At 32.6% G+C, this 19,071-nt stretch overlaps 1 protein-coding gene across 20 annotated transcripts in view; it reads right to left on the bottom strand.

The window, feature by feature from the left end:
* Positions 1-5,705: 5,705 nt before the first annotated feature.
* Dach2 (dachshund family transcription factor 2) overlaps positions 5,706-19,071 on the bottom strand; it is a 538,891-nt gene continuing 525,525 nt past the window's right edge. For 12 of the 20 annotated variants that reach the window (XM_011247714.2, XM_030251527.1, XM_030251523.1 and 9 more), the window contains one exon: positions 6,198-6,693. In XM_011247714.2, coding sequence (XP_011246016.1) covers positions 6,644-6,693 — 50 coding nt within the window. In that variant the 3' untranslated portion in view covers positions 6,198-6,643. Of the gene's footprint in view, positions 11,005-19,071 lie in introns of all 20 variants that reach the window. The other 8 variants (NM_001289734.1, NM_001289732.1, NM_033605.2 and 5 more) reach the window with 3 other exon arrangements.

The raw sequence follows: 19,071 nt of genomic DNA, 5'->3' as shown, positions 1-19,071 counted from the left end.
TGGCTAAGATCAAAACCTCAGGTGACAGCACATGTTGGCAAGGGTGTGGAGAAAGAGGAACACTCCTCCATTGCTGGTGGGATTGCAAACAGGTACAACCACTCCACTCTGGAAATCAATCTGGAGGTTCCTCAGAAAATTGGAAATAGATCTACTCAGACACAAGAGGACATGCATGGTATGTACTCACTAATAAGTGGATATTACTCCCCCCTCCTCCCCCCCCCCCCAAAGTACAGAGTACTCAAGATACAATCCACAGAACTTACAAAGGTCAACAGGGTGAAGGGTCCAAGTAAGGACACCTCAGTTCCACTTGGGAAGGAGAAAAAAGCAATCACAAGGGAGGAGAGAGGGAAGGACCTGGGAGGGAAAGTGGACTGGGGTGGGAGTGGAGAGGGGAACTTGATCTGGTATTGGATGAAGGAAAAGGACTGAAGCCCTGAGGGCCAGAAGAAAGAATGGGAACAGGAAACTTTAGGAGGTAGGAGGTTGGGGAAAACCCCCAGAATGCACCAGAGATCTGGGAGGTGAGAAACTCTCAGGACTCAAAGTGAGATACCTTGAATGAAATGCCTGACAGTAGGGAGATGGGACTTATAGAGCCCACCTCCAGCAGGAAGACAGGGCATCAAGGGAGGGATGGAGTTGCTAACTCATAGTCAAAACTCTGACCCATAATTGTTCCTGTCTGAAAGAACTGCAGGGATAGGAATGGAGAAGAGCCTGAGAAAAAGAACATATAGCGACAGGCCCAAAGTGGGATCCAGCTCAAGGGGAGGTCCCAAGGCCTGACTGAGGCTATAGAGCACTCACAAAAAGCAACCTAGCATGACTGCACTCTGCAAGACGAAACAAGCAGCTCAAAGAGTCAGATGCAGATATTTGCACCCAACCAATGAACAGAAGCTGCTGATCCCTGTGGTTGAATTAGGGAATGGCTGAAAGAAGCTGAGGAATAGGGTCGTCCTGTAGGAGGACCAACAGTCTCAATTAACCTGGACCCCTGAGATCTCCCAAACACTTGACCACCAACCAGGCAGTGTACACCAGCTGATATGGGGCTCCCAACACATATACAGCAGAGGACTGCTGTGTCTGGGTTCAATCAGAGATGATATACCTAACCCTTAATGGACTGGAGGACTCAGGGAGTTTAGAGGTCAGGTGAGGTGGGGGTAGGGGACATCCTCGTGGAGACAGGGGTTTGTGGAGGAGGCATGGGATGTGGAATATTTGGAAAGTGGGCAGGGGAGGGAATATATCTGAAGAGTAAATAAATAAAGAGATAAATAAATAAATGCATTTATTTTATCCCAGAATTGTTCCTATTTAAAGGAAATGCAGGGACTAAGAGTGAGACAGAGACTGAAGGAATAGCCATACAGACACCACCCCAACCTAAGGATTTATCTCATCTGCAGACACCAAACCCAAACACTATTGCTGATGCTAAGAAGTGATGGCTGACAGGAACCTGATATTTCCTGTCTCCTGAGAGGCTCTGACAGAGCCTGAACAATGAAGATGTGGATGCTTGCAGCCAACAATTAGACTGAGCATGGGGACCCCAATGGAAGAGTTGGGAGAAGGACTGAAGGAGCTGAAGGGCTTTCCAACCCCATAGGAAGAACAACATGAACCAATCAGTACCCTCAGAGCTCCCAGGGACTAAACCACCAACCAAAGAGTACACATGGAGAGACCCATGGCTCCAGCTGCATATTTAGCAGAGGATGGCCTTGTGGAACATCAATGAGAGGAGAGGCCCTTGGTCCTGATAAGGCTTGATGCCCTAGAATAGGGGGATTCTAAGATGGTGAGGCAAGAGTGGTTGTGTGGGTGTGAGAGCACCCTCATAGAGGGAGGTGGAGAGGGGATGGGATGGGATGTTCTCGGAGGGGAAACTGGGAAGGGGATAATTTGAAATGTAAATAAACAAAATAACCAATAAAAATACTAAAAAAAGAAAAGAACATCTGAAGTCAATAAGTAAACACAAATAGCATAAAAATAGGTTGGGAAGTACAGATATCATTTTAAGCAGTCATAAACATAAAAAAATGGAGTTTTGGATTAGAAACAGAAAAAGGAATGAGATAGAATGAAAATCTAGACTTTAAACATGGTAGTCCATAAAGCAAATATTACAATAAGCATCTTGAATCATAAGACAAATGTAAATTATGCAAAATAGTATAGAGGTAGTGAATATGTGGTGCATATTTGGTTGATTTTAAACTTCAAACAGTATTTCTCCCCATATTTTTGTAATCCAAGGAATAATTTTAGTCATTTATAAAATTAATTTTATGACTCACCTTATTCCCTGTCAAACAAGAATTTAACCTGGGATGTGTTAAATGATTTTAGTATAGGTTTAGTTGATTAGAATAAGAAGAACAATTTGCAATGTAAAATGTAACACTTAAAATGTTTACTTACATAAAAAAGCAGAACTACCATTGTACCCAAAAGGAATGTGTTTATACAAACATCTGTGTTGTCAAAATCCCACCTATCAAACCTATAACTCTTGTCAATGAAAAAAATAATCTATCTTATTCTCGGTTCTCTAGAAGAGCTATTATAGCCAATGAATATTTGTGAACATGGTGTGAAATGATTTCTTCTTAATTTTAGTCTTCTAGTCTTCATTAGTCTTCTAATGTGATGTGGTGACAAATATTGGTGGGAGTGAGAGTGGGAGTGCTGACTTTGTTGTCAGTAGGTGCAGGGAACTATAGGTGGGAGGCTGTGGGGATTGGTTCAACTGAACTTATTTTCTCAGTTAGTATAACAAAGTGCTTATTAAGGTATATCTGAAAGAGTAAAAGCAGTGAAAGTTTGAAGGTTAGAAGACATATGAGGTCAATTGGAATACCAGTTCATGAATAAAAAGTATTCTTCTTTTATTCCAGTTAGAATTCAAGGGTTTCCTGTAATACGTAAGATGAAAGAATTAGGTTAATCGAATATGTAAATGAAACTTTGTATTGTTACTTACCCTGTGCAATAAAATTTTATTGATATTTGTAAAATCACAAATACAAATATTAAACTTTGCTAAATTAATTTTATATGTGTGACTGATCCTGAAATACATTATATTCTCATAACATTGTAAGCCTCTATGAAAATTAATAATATGCATACCATGCTAACATATATCTTTCTTCTAAATTAGAAATGTATGGGGAAATATTAACTTGGTATTTTGTGGTGAATAATTATCTTCATCTTATTTATTTAATCTGATACTACTTGAAGATTTATTTTCCAACTAGTTTCTCCAAATACATGTCTTGCTGCTTATTCACCATGCTCTAGAACATAGGTCTATAATAACCAAGAATGTTTGTCTCCTACCAAATCTAAACAAGAATCATACATTTTCATAATCGATTCCTTACATTCTTATACTAGGACTTAGGTAGTTTCTCATGTTTGCCACCCTTTTAGTTTTGGTAATCTTTAGTACTCTGCTCCAATTTCACAAACTGTGTTAGTTATTCTAATTTGCAATCTAGTCTTTCTTATATTTGAACCATAAACATTCAAATGTAATTACCTAAATATATGAATTATTCATATGTAAATGATACTACTTTGATTCCTTTGGAATTTATTACTATATAAAGTATTTTTTATGCCAGCCACTGAAGTTTATCTATCAATTATAAACTTTAAGTGGCCCTATTAGATTAATAATGATGTACTTTCAAGTGTGCTCACATGACTCAAGAACATCTAATAGCTTCATATTACACTATCTCCTACCTGGCATCACAACTCAAGAGAAGACAAACTATAACTTCTTATTCACTTTATATTCTAACATTTGATAGTTGCAAAATTTTGAATGAGGAAGAAACTTAACTATATGTATGACTGAAGATAATTTTTCTAAAAGTTTAAGTGAACATCTTATTAAAATAACAGCTTTATGTTTGGAATCTTAAGAACTAAGTGTTAAAAAAAGCTAATCCATTCTCATTATAATTACTCAAATAAATATTACTTGATTGACACTGATTCTTTTGAATTTTGATGTCCTACAGATATTCTTCCAATTCACTTAAGAATCTCACTTTTTAAAATAAGTTAACTTTGGAACAATATGATAGAGACATCTGAATGAAACATCACATGACTTATGTTAACTGGAAGAAAATATCTTCATATCAAAACTCACTATAGCTCAATAAAACATTAATAACATTATCCAGATACTATGTGGTCTAGATACAGATTCCAAACCAGTTCCATATTAATGGTTTATTTCCTAGTCTATATAACTATTAAAAGTTAGGACCTAGTGAGAAGTCTTTGGATTACTGGGAATCAATAACTTGGAGGGGAAAAGAAGAGTCTAGGCTTTTTACATTATTGAAACCTATTCATAAGGTGAGGAGTTTTGCTTTGCAACACACTCTTACTGAGATACAATGCATGAACAACTAACAATAATGTGGCCAACCACTACAAGACTCTAAACTATGAGTCAAAGTGAACATTTTAACTTTATAGGTTCTGTTTCAGTTATTTGTACTTAAGATTAAGATAGAAAACCGAAGAAACCAGAAAGTTACTATGAAAAGTAAGGTTTTTTCTATTATCATATATTACTATACACCATATTGAAATATTTTATATTTGATTTTACTAATAAAGTTTACTAAAGTTTCAAGAAAAGTTAAAGAATGCATAGGTAAATGAGGTAAAGTTTAATTTGTACATGCCAGTACACCAGAGTGCTGGTAAGAATGTAGATATTAAAGAATGTGTTGAAATATCAGATGTATATAAGAATAAAATTGAAATCTGAACTAAAAAGGCCAAACTTTTCATGCTATGATAAAGAACCTAGATACTCTACCTGGGCTCTGAGACTTTGTGAGATCAAATTAAAGATGGTGGGTAAATTTATGTGGAAGTAGAAATTTTAAGGGAGTATGATATTCAAGTTGTAATATGGTTTCATCAACGGTAGTGAAATTTGCAGTAAACATCAAGAACAATGCAAAATATCACAATTATTTGGAATAATTACAGTTTTATCAGAACTCATAAATAATATGGCCAAGAAGACTGCAGTTGCTAGAAAATAGTGCTATTAAAAAGGGCCAAGTGCCTTGTATCAGGGCAATAGGAAGGGTCTGAAGGTCATCTAAATCATCTACAAGGACATTTAACACATAACAAGTTCAAAGATGCAAATTTGTTTCAAATGCTTTAACTTGACAGGATAGCTCCACCTTCGATGTAGCCCATATTTCCCAGAAATAGTTTTCTTTGGTTATTTTTTTGGCTATCAAAGTGTTCAGAAGCCTCTACAAACCTGGTTTAAAATAGAGCAGGTACAGTTCACACTGGTAGACAAACTTGGGTTTATCTACGTGGTTTAAGCTTTGAAGACATAGAGAATGAAAGAGTTATAGGTCCATATCAGAGTTTCAAAGAAAGGCCTGGAAGAGTAGGCCATATATTGCAACATAAAACTTTCATAAGCTACACTAGCAGTGATGATATTTGGAACTAGAAGGTTCAGTCAAAGCTGTAATGAAGCCCTCAACCCCAAATATATAATCCTCAGGAACATTGAAAATGCATAAAGGAAGCTTCAAAACACATGTGATACCAACCCAAAATAATGACCAGCTGGACACTGATAGTACATAGGAATAACTGCAAACATCTTGTGTGAGACAATACCAGTCTGGCAACCAAAATTTATTGGAACTCAACTAGATTTAAGTTTTTATGTTTTTGTATTTTGGAACAAAATATTCCCTAGATATGTACATAAACATATATATTCAGATAGGTTTCCATAAGGAAGTGGGTCTAGAAGAAACTTTTGGTAATAGATATACATAGAAGATTTTCTAGTTCTTCATTAATGAAGTTTTTACTTCTGACTACAATACACCATCATGGAAGCAGAATCAGTAAGCATGTATTCTTTGGAAGAGTTTATTTAGTATAAGTCACTAAAACAACTGAAAACAAGAATGTTGGTTATTCTAAACACGTGAAATGGAATGTAATTTGTATTCATATTCTCTCAACAGAGCAACACTAAAGAAAGTTATGCAAGCATCATTGTAGTATCTAGATTTTGATTTGTAATGTTTTTGCTTTGTACTTCAATGATTGCATTTGGCAATATGGAAATAAAAACTCAGAGAAATGACTGACAAATTCAAAATGCTTTTATTCATACTGAAATTTAGCAAGTACATTTTAAACAAAGTGTACTTTAACTTAACATATTGTAGAACAGAGAAACCATACATATAAGTTTCTAGTCTCTAAGATACTACTATGTTTTTTTTTGAAGGACAAAAAGCCAAGCAGAAATGAGCATAAAAAATCATCAAATATGGTCAATATACTTAAGTCATCAGGGTTTAGCTCATGTTTTTAAATTGGTGAATCTAATACCAGGACAAAGATTATCACATCATTGCTTTTTAAATATACACGTATTCCTTTTTTTTTTCTTAATGTAACATAGAAATTATGATTCAGTCACAGAGCTTTGCTGATAAACACAACTGAAATAACTCCATGATGGATATTTTCAGAGATATACTGGAATCACAAGTATCTTCTTTAATGTAAAGCCAGCGAGGACCTTTCAGGCTGAACACAACTGCTGTGCCATTGCTAAACAGTAATAGTTACCTCCTTAAAAAAAAAGAAAACATGTTAGTTCTTCTGTGGACCATAGTTGAAACATAGGTATGAAAGGACTAAAAGGTCAGTCTTCAGGAACCTAAAGTGGTTTAATGTAACAGGAATGGTTTAATATCGGTCAATTTTAATTTAACATGTCTGTAGGTTAATGAGTCAAATTTCAAAGTTCCTTCAAGTAAATGTCATGCAACAGCTCCTCTCCTTTGCACAGCATTGAAGACCTGGAAACTGATAAAGACTTTCTTCATAAACTATTTTATAATGTCTGTAAAGATTTATATTTTTTTTTTACTTTTGTACATAATATTACACTTGAAGTTCCTGTGCTTTACCAAAATCAGAAGGAAAGATATTGCCTGGTTTGGCTCTAAAATAATAACAACTTTGTACATTTAGAATTTTTATTGCCCAGGTTAATTCTAAGACCGTGCACACCATATGGAGACTAGTTTTCAATATCATTTGAATTTTAAGTGGCAAAACCAATATTCATTTAAACATTTGTAATACAATCTATATATTATTTGCTAGTTAGATACCAACTCATAGATATAGTTAACTTTTATTATTGAAAATGAAAAAGAAATTATAATCTGCCTCTTTGGGCTTAAAATTGCTCTTTTCTATTATAATGGCTTATGACCTGTTTGTTTCACTAGCTAAATAACAAAAATTATCCTTTGGTTACAGAACAGGAAGCAGAAAAGAATGTGTTCATAAATCAGCACAAATCTATTACTTATGTTCAATAAACACCTAAAATTACATTTTTGTAAAACAAATGTGCCCTCTTTACATATAAGGATGCATGTATTATCATGCTTGACTGATATTCCTTGTTTAAAATATTAACACATATGGGAAAAGGTTTTGAGTTATAAGGAAAAAATCTCTACAATATATTTTTGGAGAATATTGCATATTAAAAAAATCAATGGAATTTCGTGGCAATTATTTCAAAACCAAAAATAAAGGAGATACAAGGTAATAGAAGAAAAACTTGTATTATGTGTTAATCAGAAAAGCTGGAATAGGGCTTCATTAGCAGGTAAATAGACATTTGTACAAGAAAGCCATGGAACTAACTTGAATGTTTCAGAAACCAGAACATAAAATTTTTTTTTTGTTTTTAATAGTTTGGTAATCTTTAACCCCAGAAAACTGCTTAGATTAATCTTTTGGACATGCAGTCTGAGCTCTGTAATGAGGTCCTAGCCTCTACATAGTTCAAATTTCTGTGATGATATTGACCAACTAGGTACTCCGTTCTACCAGCTACCTCATCCTCTGTACACACAGTCCCCAAATCAGTAAAAAGCTCTTCAACGTCAAATGCCATTCATTTTTACTAGGATTTGAATTTATACAATAATAATAAAGCTTGAGTCATGCAGGACAAAATGTGAACATTACAAATTTGAAAGCAAGAGTAAAACAAACAATGTCACCTAAAAACTCATATAAACACAGCAATGAATGGAAAACACAATCACTGTCTTTTGGAAAAATGCAGTTTTTGAAAAAAAAAATCTTTCACTTTATTTTGTTTAATTCTTATCTTTGTTACAAGAGACAAACATTTTTGGCCACAACTTTCATTAAATGTGCCCACTTACAAAGCTTATTAGAAATAGTTTGCACAACAACTTGCAAATCAAGAGACATACTAAGCCACCAAGAAGACAACATTAAGATGTAAATCAATTGTTTTGCTCAAAATACAATAAGTTGAGATGCTATTAGTAAAACTGCCCCAAATTTTAAGGATAGTAGTAACTAAACAGCATGGCCCGTTCTATAATATTGAGACATCTTCTGTTACTGCTCTGAGTATTCCAATACAGACTGATTATAAGGAAGGAACAAGTAATAACCTAGTAATCGATGCTGTTCCTTGGAACAATCGCAAAGTTTGCCATGTTTCAATTTCAAAATGCATTTCTGCTATAATATGAGTGATTTATCATTTAGTAGTAGCTGTCAAAGTAAACTCCTAGATAAAACAAAAACATCTGGAACCATAAACAGAAGAGAGCTGTAGCTGAATTTTAATCCAAATCTGCCATGCTCACATCATTAGGAATAGGAAACAGCTAATTAGTAGTTGACTCCTTCATAGTTTTAAGAGGGTTTATACTTGAACATCAAACAGATATGATCTCATATGCATTCTGTATGTAAACATGATTGTAGATAAGGAAAAGTAATGACAAGCTCCTCTCCAGCAGAATGTTAGGCTCTTTGCAACTCATAAGGAGCGACATACTTTGATACTTGTGGAAAGCTGGCAATAAGTATACTGCTTCAATATTTATCCAAAGGGCAAAATGGGGAATTATGTATTTACAGATATGACAGTATTTTAAGTAAAAATATAGGTTTGTGCAATGCTTTCCTTAATGCAGAAATGCCTAACTTGGGACGGCATAGGAAGCTCTTCTCTATCAGGTGATCTTCTCTATCAGGATACCCTCTGATGATAGGTTGAGCCCATCAAGAACCAAAATTGACTGTTTCAGATCCAGTAAGTCTGATACTGGCCTTCTGTATTATACATCTAAAGCTCATAATAAAAGAACACCTAGCATCAGGCACCATTAAAAAGGCCAAACAAGTGGGAAAATGCCAGAAAAACAGGATTCTTACTTTTCACTTAAAATAGTGAAAAAGACACTACTGTACGTTTAAGTGACCTGACTTGAAAATTTTATTAAATTTTATGTACTATTCAGTACATGTTCTTTGTCTATATAATGAAAAGGTGACTATGTATGTTGTACCATTTGTCATAAGTCATTGTTAATTCATTCATATATTTGATTTTGCCAATTATATTTCATTGTTCATCAATTATTTCTAAGTTTGCATTATTTTGATGCAATCAGATGAAACATTATAGATTGTGTACAAGTAAATCATGTGTGCATCATAGAAAGTACCAAAAGCAAAATTCTTTATAACTTCGAAAAAATTTTCAGGATGTGAAACAAGTAATATATCATATTGATATGAATTAATGTATTATTTTAAAAATTATTTAAGTTTATTGGTCATTCCAAAAGAAATTACATATATGACTACAGGGAATTAATTATTAGAAAAATGAATAAAATATCAGTTGGTATTTTACATGAGTAGAACTTTTGTCACAACAGAATTTGATACTAGGGTAGATACTACACAATGAATAAGATTTTGCTGGTGCAATCTAAATGCTTGAGAAGTGTCATTAAATGACTCAAATACTGATGTAGTAGATTCTTAGGAGGTGTGAAAATGGGCATAATTAATATCGCCTGTTTGTGGCTAGGTCTTTAATAAGTAAACTGTCAAAAAATATTCTAAAACATTTCCTGAACAATTCAGGCCATTTATATATTTTTTGAAATGCGAGTTACCTGATTAGTTTTAGATCAGAGGATGAATAGTATAAATGTTCACATTGAAAATGAACTATAATATCTTTCTTTATTTTTTCTTGTATCTGTGGGTTTTATTCATACAATTTTTTTCTGTTGGTACCATTATAAAAAAGAAGCAGAGTTCGTGATCAAAATGAAGAAAAAAGAGTAAAGAAGGCAAATTTAGTAGGCTGGGATCAGTTTTTATCATTGTCTTCTTTATAGATAAGGTATGTGCTAGTAGAAAGAGAGTAGATAACTTGCTCTACCTTACCAAATAAAAGGAAAATGTTGGTGTGGCATTATTTAAGTATTAAAGCTCTCTATGATTTTTTTTTAAAGGAGAACAAATCAGGCACACTTTCTTCTACAAAGTGAGTTCACAGGCCACTACAATATTTGTACCAATAAATTGTCTGCTAATAAAGGTACTGTTAAATAATGTATTGGAGAATTAGAAAGTTATTCCATAATAGGCACAGCTCAAAGTAGATTTTTCTATATTTTATTTTCTTACATACAATTCTAGAAATATCATTTTATCCATCTTCAAAATTGTGCCACCTACTTACCCACTACAAACCTGCTGTGTGGATAAATGTGATAATGTTTGTGAAGCACTAGTAGCTTGTTGGAAGAAATGGGTAAAGAAACTATAAAATATCACGTTCGGTCATCATAATTGCCCCTTAAAATCTTGCAAAGACCATTCTCTAATACATTTTTCCTATGTGTTCAAGGTTCTAGTCAACAATTATGAACAAATAGTAATTGTGTGTTCCATATTTTAAAAGAATCTGAGCATGAATTCTAAAGAATCACAACACTAAGTAAGCAGGTAACTGCTACAGCACCCTATCCGTGTCTATGATCACTTGGAGTTCCGGCATCAGTGTTCAGGCTGCACAGAAAAACAATAAGACCTTGTCAAAATGTCATCCAACAAAGAGAATCCAGATTTTACCCAAAACTCAATTTCTATATTATTTCCTATGATCGATAGACATAAAAATAGTCAGCATTTGGATAATTAATTGTATAAATTACATTTTGATCAGCTTTAATTTTTAGTGGAAGCTTTTATTCTTAAAAAATAAAATTTACCAAATTTCAGATGTGTAGTAATTTTAAAACTTCATTTGATTCTCTACGCATGATATTAACAATATGAAAGTGGTCTGAATGGTAGCCCTCAGTCACAGTATGCTTATGAGTTCTTTGAGCCTTCTCTGCTGCTTTACACTCTGAAGTGATATGCATGGCGAGCTGAATAAACAAAATAAGCATTTATGATGTTTTTTGTTTTCTGTTCCTATTGAAAATATCAGTAAAGATACATACTATTTTTCTATTGTGGCAAAAATCTTTGGTCAATTTCACAGTGTTACTTCTAGATGATATTCCCTTCCCTGGAAGGATGTTTATTTAAAAACTGCTCGTGTAGAACATTGCCAAATAGATATCTATAATGTCTTCAGAAGTTTAATTTATGTGTTGAGCAAAATGCTGTTATGAATTTTTCCTCCACTGTTCTAATGTTTCCTTTCAAGTGGAAACTTATCACTTGCTCACTTATATAAACAAAAATGAGTCATTAAGTGCTAATAAGCTTCATCACAGAAAACCTAGGTTACCAGATCTGTCTTTTGTAGTGGCTACCTTATTTTGTAACATTTTTTTTTTAAACAAATGAGTTCACTTAGTAAGTTCAGTGTGTTTTTAAGTTGCTGTATTATTCATATATTTATGAATTTCAAGTAAGGATTATATTATTTGAAATAAGAATGACCAGAGATGGGTCATGGTTCTCTAACTTACATAAAAGAAAGATGAATTCATATGGGGGTACAATCAACATAATTTTGTCTTGAAGCCGTTAAATTCAAATTATATGTAAAATGAATTGCATGAACTTTATTTCAATTGTAGAAAAAACTCGATATTTGTTATTCTCACTAAACAACAGTAATGAGGGTAGCTTTTGTTGTAATTAAGTAATATCTTTGTATAAATATGGCCCTACTTATTTGAAAGTAGAGAAAGCATACTACTGCAAGACAATTCAAATAATAAAATGCTATAGGAGCTGATTTATTCTATGTCTATGGAGAAAAAGCATATGACATCATCTTTTCAGATATTGCATGGTGCTTGTTAGAATGTTAATTAATTTTTTAAAAAAATAATAACCACTTCACGTTCTTATTTGCAAAAAAAAAAAAAAAAAGAGAGATTTATGTTAGAATCAAACCTAGCACAAGTTACAGGTCACCTATTTCTTTGTCTTTTTCTTTTCTTTTTTTTTTTTCCTTTTTTTGGAAATGATAAGAGAACAGAGTTTAAGCATCTCTTGCTCCCTCTTCAAAATACGAATTTATTTATTGAGATTATAATATAATTACATCATTTCTCCCTTCCTTTTCCTGCCTGTAAACTCTCCCCATCGTTAACCCTCCTTGTGCTTCTTCAAATTCATGGTTTCTTTTTCATTATTGTTGTTACATATATCTATGCATATGTATATACATATATTCCTGAATACATAAATACTACCTGCTCAGTCTACTTGTGATTATTTATATTTATATTTTTAGTTGTCCTAATTTTCTGAATTAGTGATAAACTACACACTTTCCCCAATTTATTGCATGATTTATTTTACAAACAAGGTTATGAAAAGCTTTCTGTTCTTGCCAAAGGCAATGTACAGGACTATGGGTACTATAACTACATAATAAGAAGTAAAGGGTTGACAGAATGCTTTAAATGATAACTATATGGCAAATATTTCAACTCTACTGAAAACTACCTATGTAAACCCAAATGCTTACTTCATGTGTATTTAAAAGAATATAGCAATAATGACAACTTTACCTTGTCATGAGTGTCAGAGATTGGATCAGATATCTTGATGAGAAAGTAAGATGGAGACTTCTAATGATTAGCATTGGACTGACAAGTTAGTTAATTGAGAAAACCTGGCTATCGGTGCTCTTTAAGTAATTCTGTTTTACTTCCTACACAACACATCTCTTTTAAAATGGCAATAAAACTTATGTGCTAAGGAGACACTGGTAATTTTTTAATCATATCAAAAATTTTAAAAGCCTTTGAGTTCTGCTCTCCAGCAGGGAAAGGGAAGGTGAACAAGTAAAAGCTGGTTTGTTTGAGCTACTGAACTAGGTCAGGAGCCACTTAAAACACACATGTCACTTGCAGAATGTCATATTCTTTTACAATTTTCCTGTAGAAATCAAGCTTGAAATCTTATGCTTATTTTTCCTAGCATGTTAACCTAAATAATCTAAAGGTATAAATATATTTAACTTTTTACCAAGATGTAAATTATAAAACATTTTATATATGTTTTATTTATAAAATATTTTATAACAATTAAATTTATTTGCTCTTTATATAGAGATATATGGAAACATTTTAATATATTTCAGAGTATGGTTAGCTTTGCTACTACTTTTGTTTACTAAAATGATAAGAAAAATTAAAATAATTGTAAATGAATTGACTTAAAATATGGGAAAGAATGAAAACTTGAAGTAATAGAAAAAGATTAATTTGTAAAAAAGATTTGTAAAAACATTCCTAATGGAAAATTAAACTTCAGTTAATAGGAGATGGTAAGAGTTGATTATTAGCTCCAATTTAGGTTTTCCTTCACTCATCAAATAATTGTTTAAAGCTGCTAAGATCTGCATCTAATTAAAATATTGTAATAATTTAAGAAACAATGAAACAGTTAAATATCTTTTCAAAAATAGAGATATAAAGAAGAAATGTTTTCCTGTACATTTATGCTTTCTGTGAAGGTGAGAAACTGGAGAAAATATTGCCTTGGTAATCATTTACATTGCTAACAAATATCACAGCATTCTATAAGGTTGAATGCCAAAGTTGATTTTCAAATATTTAAAATGTAAAATATAAGCTTGGTGGAACAAGAAGAATGTTCATCAAATTCTAAACTACTTTTTTTTAATGTCAGTTTCCTTTCCAAAATAAATTGTTATGTGTCTCTTATAAACAAGAAAAAGCTTACTAGATCAAACAGACACAAATTTTAAATTAAAACCATACAGCAAGGAAATCAGAATCCATGATTACATAACTAAAGTACTGTTGTTAGTGTGAAAATCAAACAATTCTATTACTATTTTGCCACACTTCACAGCCTTAAGTAGAAAAAGGTATCACATTTGTCTCCATCTGCAGCTAGTTTACTAGGATTTAAAAATCTAACTTGCATGTGCTTATTAAATTGTTGTTAGTTTTAGATAATGTAAACTACAAACTGAAGAAAGCCAACTATATGCTTCTCTGAATAGTTTAATATTGGAGTTCTAGTAAATCCCCTATCGAGCTAACTAATCATTACAAGCATTGGTCAATAGTAATATATAAAGAGGGAAATTAGTCACAGGGCTAGTGTTCACTTCCATTGTCTATAGCAAGCAAACTAAGTTCTCTTGGGTTAGCTCCATACTTTCAAATTGAGCTAATTACACATTTTAAAACAATGAAATAAGGATATTATTGTTAGGGCAAATTGTTGTCAGAAATTGGCACAAAGTATCACATCACTGGGCATATATTATGAATTGACTTTCATTTTTACAGTATTCAAAATTTAAAGTATAAAGTTATTCAAAAATAATAAAAATGTTGGCACAGAACTACTGTATATTCAAGTGGCAATCACATAATAATTTTAATATTTGAAATCAGTAAGTAAATGGTAGTATGAATAGAACTCTATGAAAACACTACATATTTAGTGTTTTTTTACATTGGATATTTATTTCATTTACATTTCATATTTAGTGTTTTAAGAATGAAAATGAACATTAAAAACTTTTTAACAAAGACTACTTGCTTTTTTTTTAATGTATGGTAGAGTGGATACTAGTTTTTAAAAATAGGGTCTAGAGACACTAAGTGGTTAAGAACACTTCCTGTTTTTTTTCAAAGAACTGAAGACCAGTTCCCAGAACCAAATTCTAATGGTTCACGACTGTAGGTAACTCAAGTATTCTTTGTGGTCACCCACACTCATGTATACATACCCACACAGAAATAGACATATACCCACAATTACAAAATATTAAAAAATAAATCTTTAAAAATATATTGTATTTATAAAAATGGGTCTTAAGATAATAGCCACTAGAGAGATGCTAATCAAGTCTCCCTCACTGGTAATGAAAGAAGAAACTTGTGTAGACTGCAAATGCTGGGAGAAGAATGGGTCTCAGTTTTCAATTCTCATTATCTTTCTATCACTTTAATTTCATCTGTTACATACGTGAAATATAGCTGGAATTTTAAGTATGGGAGCCTCAGATCAGTGCAAGAAATTTAACAGTATCATGATAAGCACTGACGTTTTGGGGTCAGGACAAATGATTTTTGTTAACACAGAAATGATATGGTGCAAGCTATTTATGACAACTAAGCCATAAATAATCAAGCAGTTTCACATCTTCCTAAGGAAGGATCTAGAAACATGATCTGGATCATAGTGTAACAGGTATTTCATAGCAGAGAGGCAGAATATAATCTGGAAGACATGACTGACCAAGATAAAAATCCAGAGAGTCAAAAAATTTAAGAGATAGTCATCCTGAGAGTAATAATGACAACAACAAAAAAATACTCAAGACATCTAATGAAACTTAGAGAAAAATAAAATACCGTCCATATTTGCCAATTTATAGAAAATCACTGGGACCTACTTTATAGGGCTTCTAGTGTAACCTTTTCTCTATCTGTGATGACAGATGCAGTACTATTACAGTAATATGCAGTTGTAGTGGTTTGAAAAAAAAAATGAGGAGTAGGTGTGGCCTTTTCGGAGTAAGTGTGTCACTAAGGCTGGATTTGAAGTTTCAAAAAGCCCAAACTAGTCGCTAACTCACTCTGTCTCTGTGTCTCTCTCTTCCTCCCACCATCCTTCCTTCACTCCTCCCCACTTCCCCCTCTCCCTGCTTGACAATCAGGATGCAGCTCTCAGCTACTTATCCAGCACCTGCCTACCTGCTGCCATATACTCCTGGCCATTTACCATTATGATAATGGCTTTTTATAAGAGTTGCCTTGGCCATGGTGTCTGTCCGTAGGATTGGAACACTGACTGAGATAGTAGTGCAGCACTCTAGTATTAAAGAAAACATTTTAGAGAAAGTCCATAAGCTGACTCACATTTCAATAATCTCTTTATTCCCTGAGATGTTAAGCATCTTTATAAAATGATATGATGTTTTCATTGTTCAAGAAGAGCATTAGAGAGACTATGCATACTTTCCAACACAGGAAAAGCATCACATGAAGGGAATTAACAATTGAAAGGGCTAGGGCAAGAAGCAGTCAGTGGAATCTCTAAAGACAGCTTGAGAACACACTGTCCCAGGCTTTAAAATAAAGACCTATAGTAGAGAAATTCTACTGATTTAAAAAAAATCATATATCCATAATGAGAATTCATATAAATATATCTTTTCTTATCATATTTTGTAGTCACACTAGAAAATTTCTTACCATTGTACTAAACTGTGCAACCACAGTTCTATAATGTGGGTAGTTCTTCTAGCAATTATCAGATTTATTGTTAGCCATCTGGAGTATGTTTGCTTTGAGTTAGTATGTGAAGAGCAAAGAGGAGATATATTAAAATTTCAGAAACATAAATACTGTTTCTGTTGATTTGGGGATGATAAAAATATATAAAATGTACAATTAGAAAAAGTACATATTTATATACAGTTCATATTGAATTTATATTAGGTACTGTATAATATGCATGCATTAAATATATTGTGAACAAAATATTTTAATATGTAAAGGTTAAAATTATATCTTTCACTTTTTTCAAATGACATTTTGTTTTCAATTTTTCATTGACATATTTAGGGTATACTATTTCGAAGAAATCATAAATTTTATATCTTACGTTGATCATTCTCCATTCCAGGAAGCTTTTAGGTTTCATGTTTTTGAACTAAAACTATTTAGAAAAAGTAAATAATCTAGTAAGCTTAATTTTACACATTTTTTAACTTTGGTAAATATGCTGAATTCAATCTCTACTGATAGTGTTGGTCACAAATGAAGGGAAATTATTGGAAATTGCTTTACTTTTAAAGAAAGATATCAGGTATTCAGTAGCTGTATATTAACCAAAATTATTGAGAAGTAAGTAAATGTAAAAATTATTCATAAATGTTTTTCACTTATAACAAACAAACAAAAACAAAACCCAAGTTCTTAGCATTATTTTATTTCCTTATATGCAGACCAACAGAGTGTCATGCATAGTTAGTCACAATGCCCTTGTAGTTTATGTATTCATTTTTATTGTTTTATTTTATGACTAGATAGTTCATACACCCTGCTGAATTTTACCTAAAATGTAGGAGCTTCATTTCCCATGTTTGCTTATTTTTATTAAGATGATAATGATGTCACTTTTTTAAATTTAAGAAATTTGTACTGTCAACTCTACAACACTCTTAACAACAAAATATAGTCATACAAAAGTTAACTAAGGTATAAACATGCAAAAGGAGAACTCTCCCTGCGATCATAAAACGATGTTATTTTCTGTTCAGCAGTTCATGTTACTGCTGTTCATGCTAATTAATTAAAGGAGCTGTTGCAGTAATGTGCAAACAGGGAATCTGAGAAACTGAGAGGGCTTTTAGGTCTCCAAGTGAAGTTAAGTCAATCTGGGCATGGGCAATCAAATGTAATGAAATCACTTGTCAGTGCTAAGCTTGCAAAAACTGTGAAGTTTGACTGGGGAGTAAAAGGATTATAATTAGATTTCCAATAGGATAATAACTAAATGGCAGAATGCAGTAAAGAGAAAATATTACTTTGTTAGCTAATGGGACTGCTGTTCGGTTTTAGTTTTTATCAGCTTACTTGTAGTTGTGCTAATTTAATTTGCTTTTATCAGCAAAAATGTACCACACAAATGCCACTTAAAGGTCATTTGCAAAAATCATTGATCTGAAGGTACACTTAATGACACCTGGTATGTTTATTTTATGGGAAGCAGAGATTGGCTGATAAGATGGTTGATGTGCTGTCTTGCAGGTCCCCAGCTGAGTTAGAGGAATTTGAATTGGACCACAATGTGTTCCTTTGAAATATTCTGCTCCTGAGGTTGTGGACATAATCACCCTAGTAAGTACACTGTTGACCACATGAAAACCTTTACGTGGAGACATAATCATAGACTTCTGAAATGCGAAATTATTTTAATTAAGGGTGTCTATGTGTGTTATCTTTTTTTTTTTTTTGTCAAACAACATTAAAAGCACATTAGAAAGGAAACAAATCGATGAGCCTCCTAAAAGATACCATAATCCAGAGTAGTTTATCTGTATTTAAATTTATGTGGACATGTGATAAAACTGGTTATGATTATTTTGCTTCTAAGAGTGGTGGTACAACATTTTACCAAGTACCCTTTATATCTTCTTAAGATGATGTCACAGTGGAACTAATTGAATTTCAAAGAAAGAGCACTAGGTTAATGATAGATTTCTATCCAGCAGAGCTATATCGACAATAGGAAGAGAAAGGACATCAATGAAGCCTGAACTGTATCCTGTGATGCAGATGAGTTTTGGCAATGGTCTTATATTGGCACGCATGAATTGATTCTCACAAACAAAGAAAGGAAGAAATCTTTCAACCTACAAAAATGAGCAAGGTAGGGAGGTGAAAAATGTTTAAACAGCTCAAGGTAAATAAAATTGAAAATAGAGCATATCAAAACAACTGTTAGCAAGAATAGAAAAATTATAGCTAAGCTTGTATTTCATGTTTTCAGGCACTATGTGTTTTCTGAAGAATATGAATGAAGATAAAATACATCTTTAAATTATGAATATTTAAAATGAGAGGTTAATGTTAAGTGTTTATGTAATTACTAGACTCATCTTATTTT

Source organism: Mus musculus, chromosome X (assembly GCF_000001635.26).
Source record: "Mus musculus strain C57BL/6J chromosome X, GRCm38.p6 C57BL/6J".
Classification (NCBI taxonomy): domain Eukaryota; kingdom Metazoa; phylum Chordata; class Mammalia; order Rodentia; family Muridae; genus Mus; species Mus musculus.
This window is presented reverse-complemented; position numbering and strand designations above follow the sequence as displayed.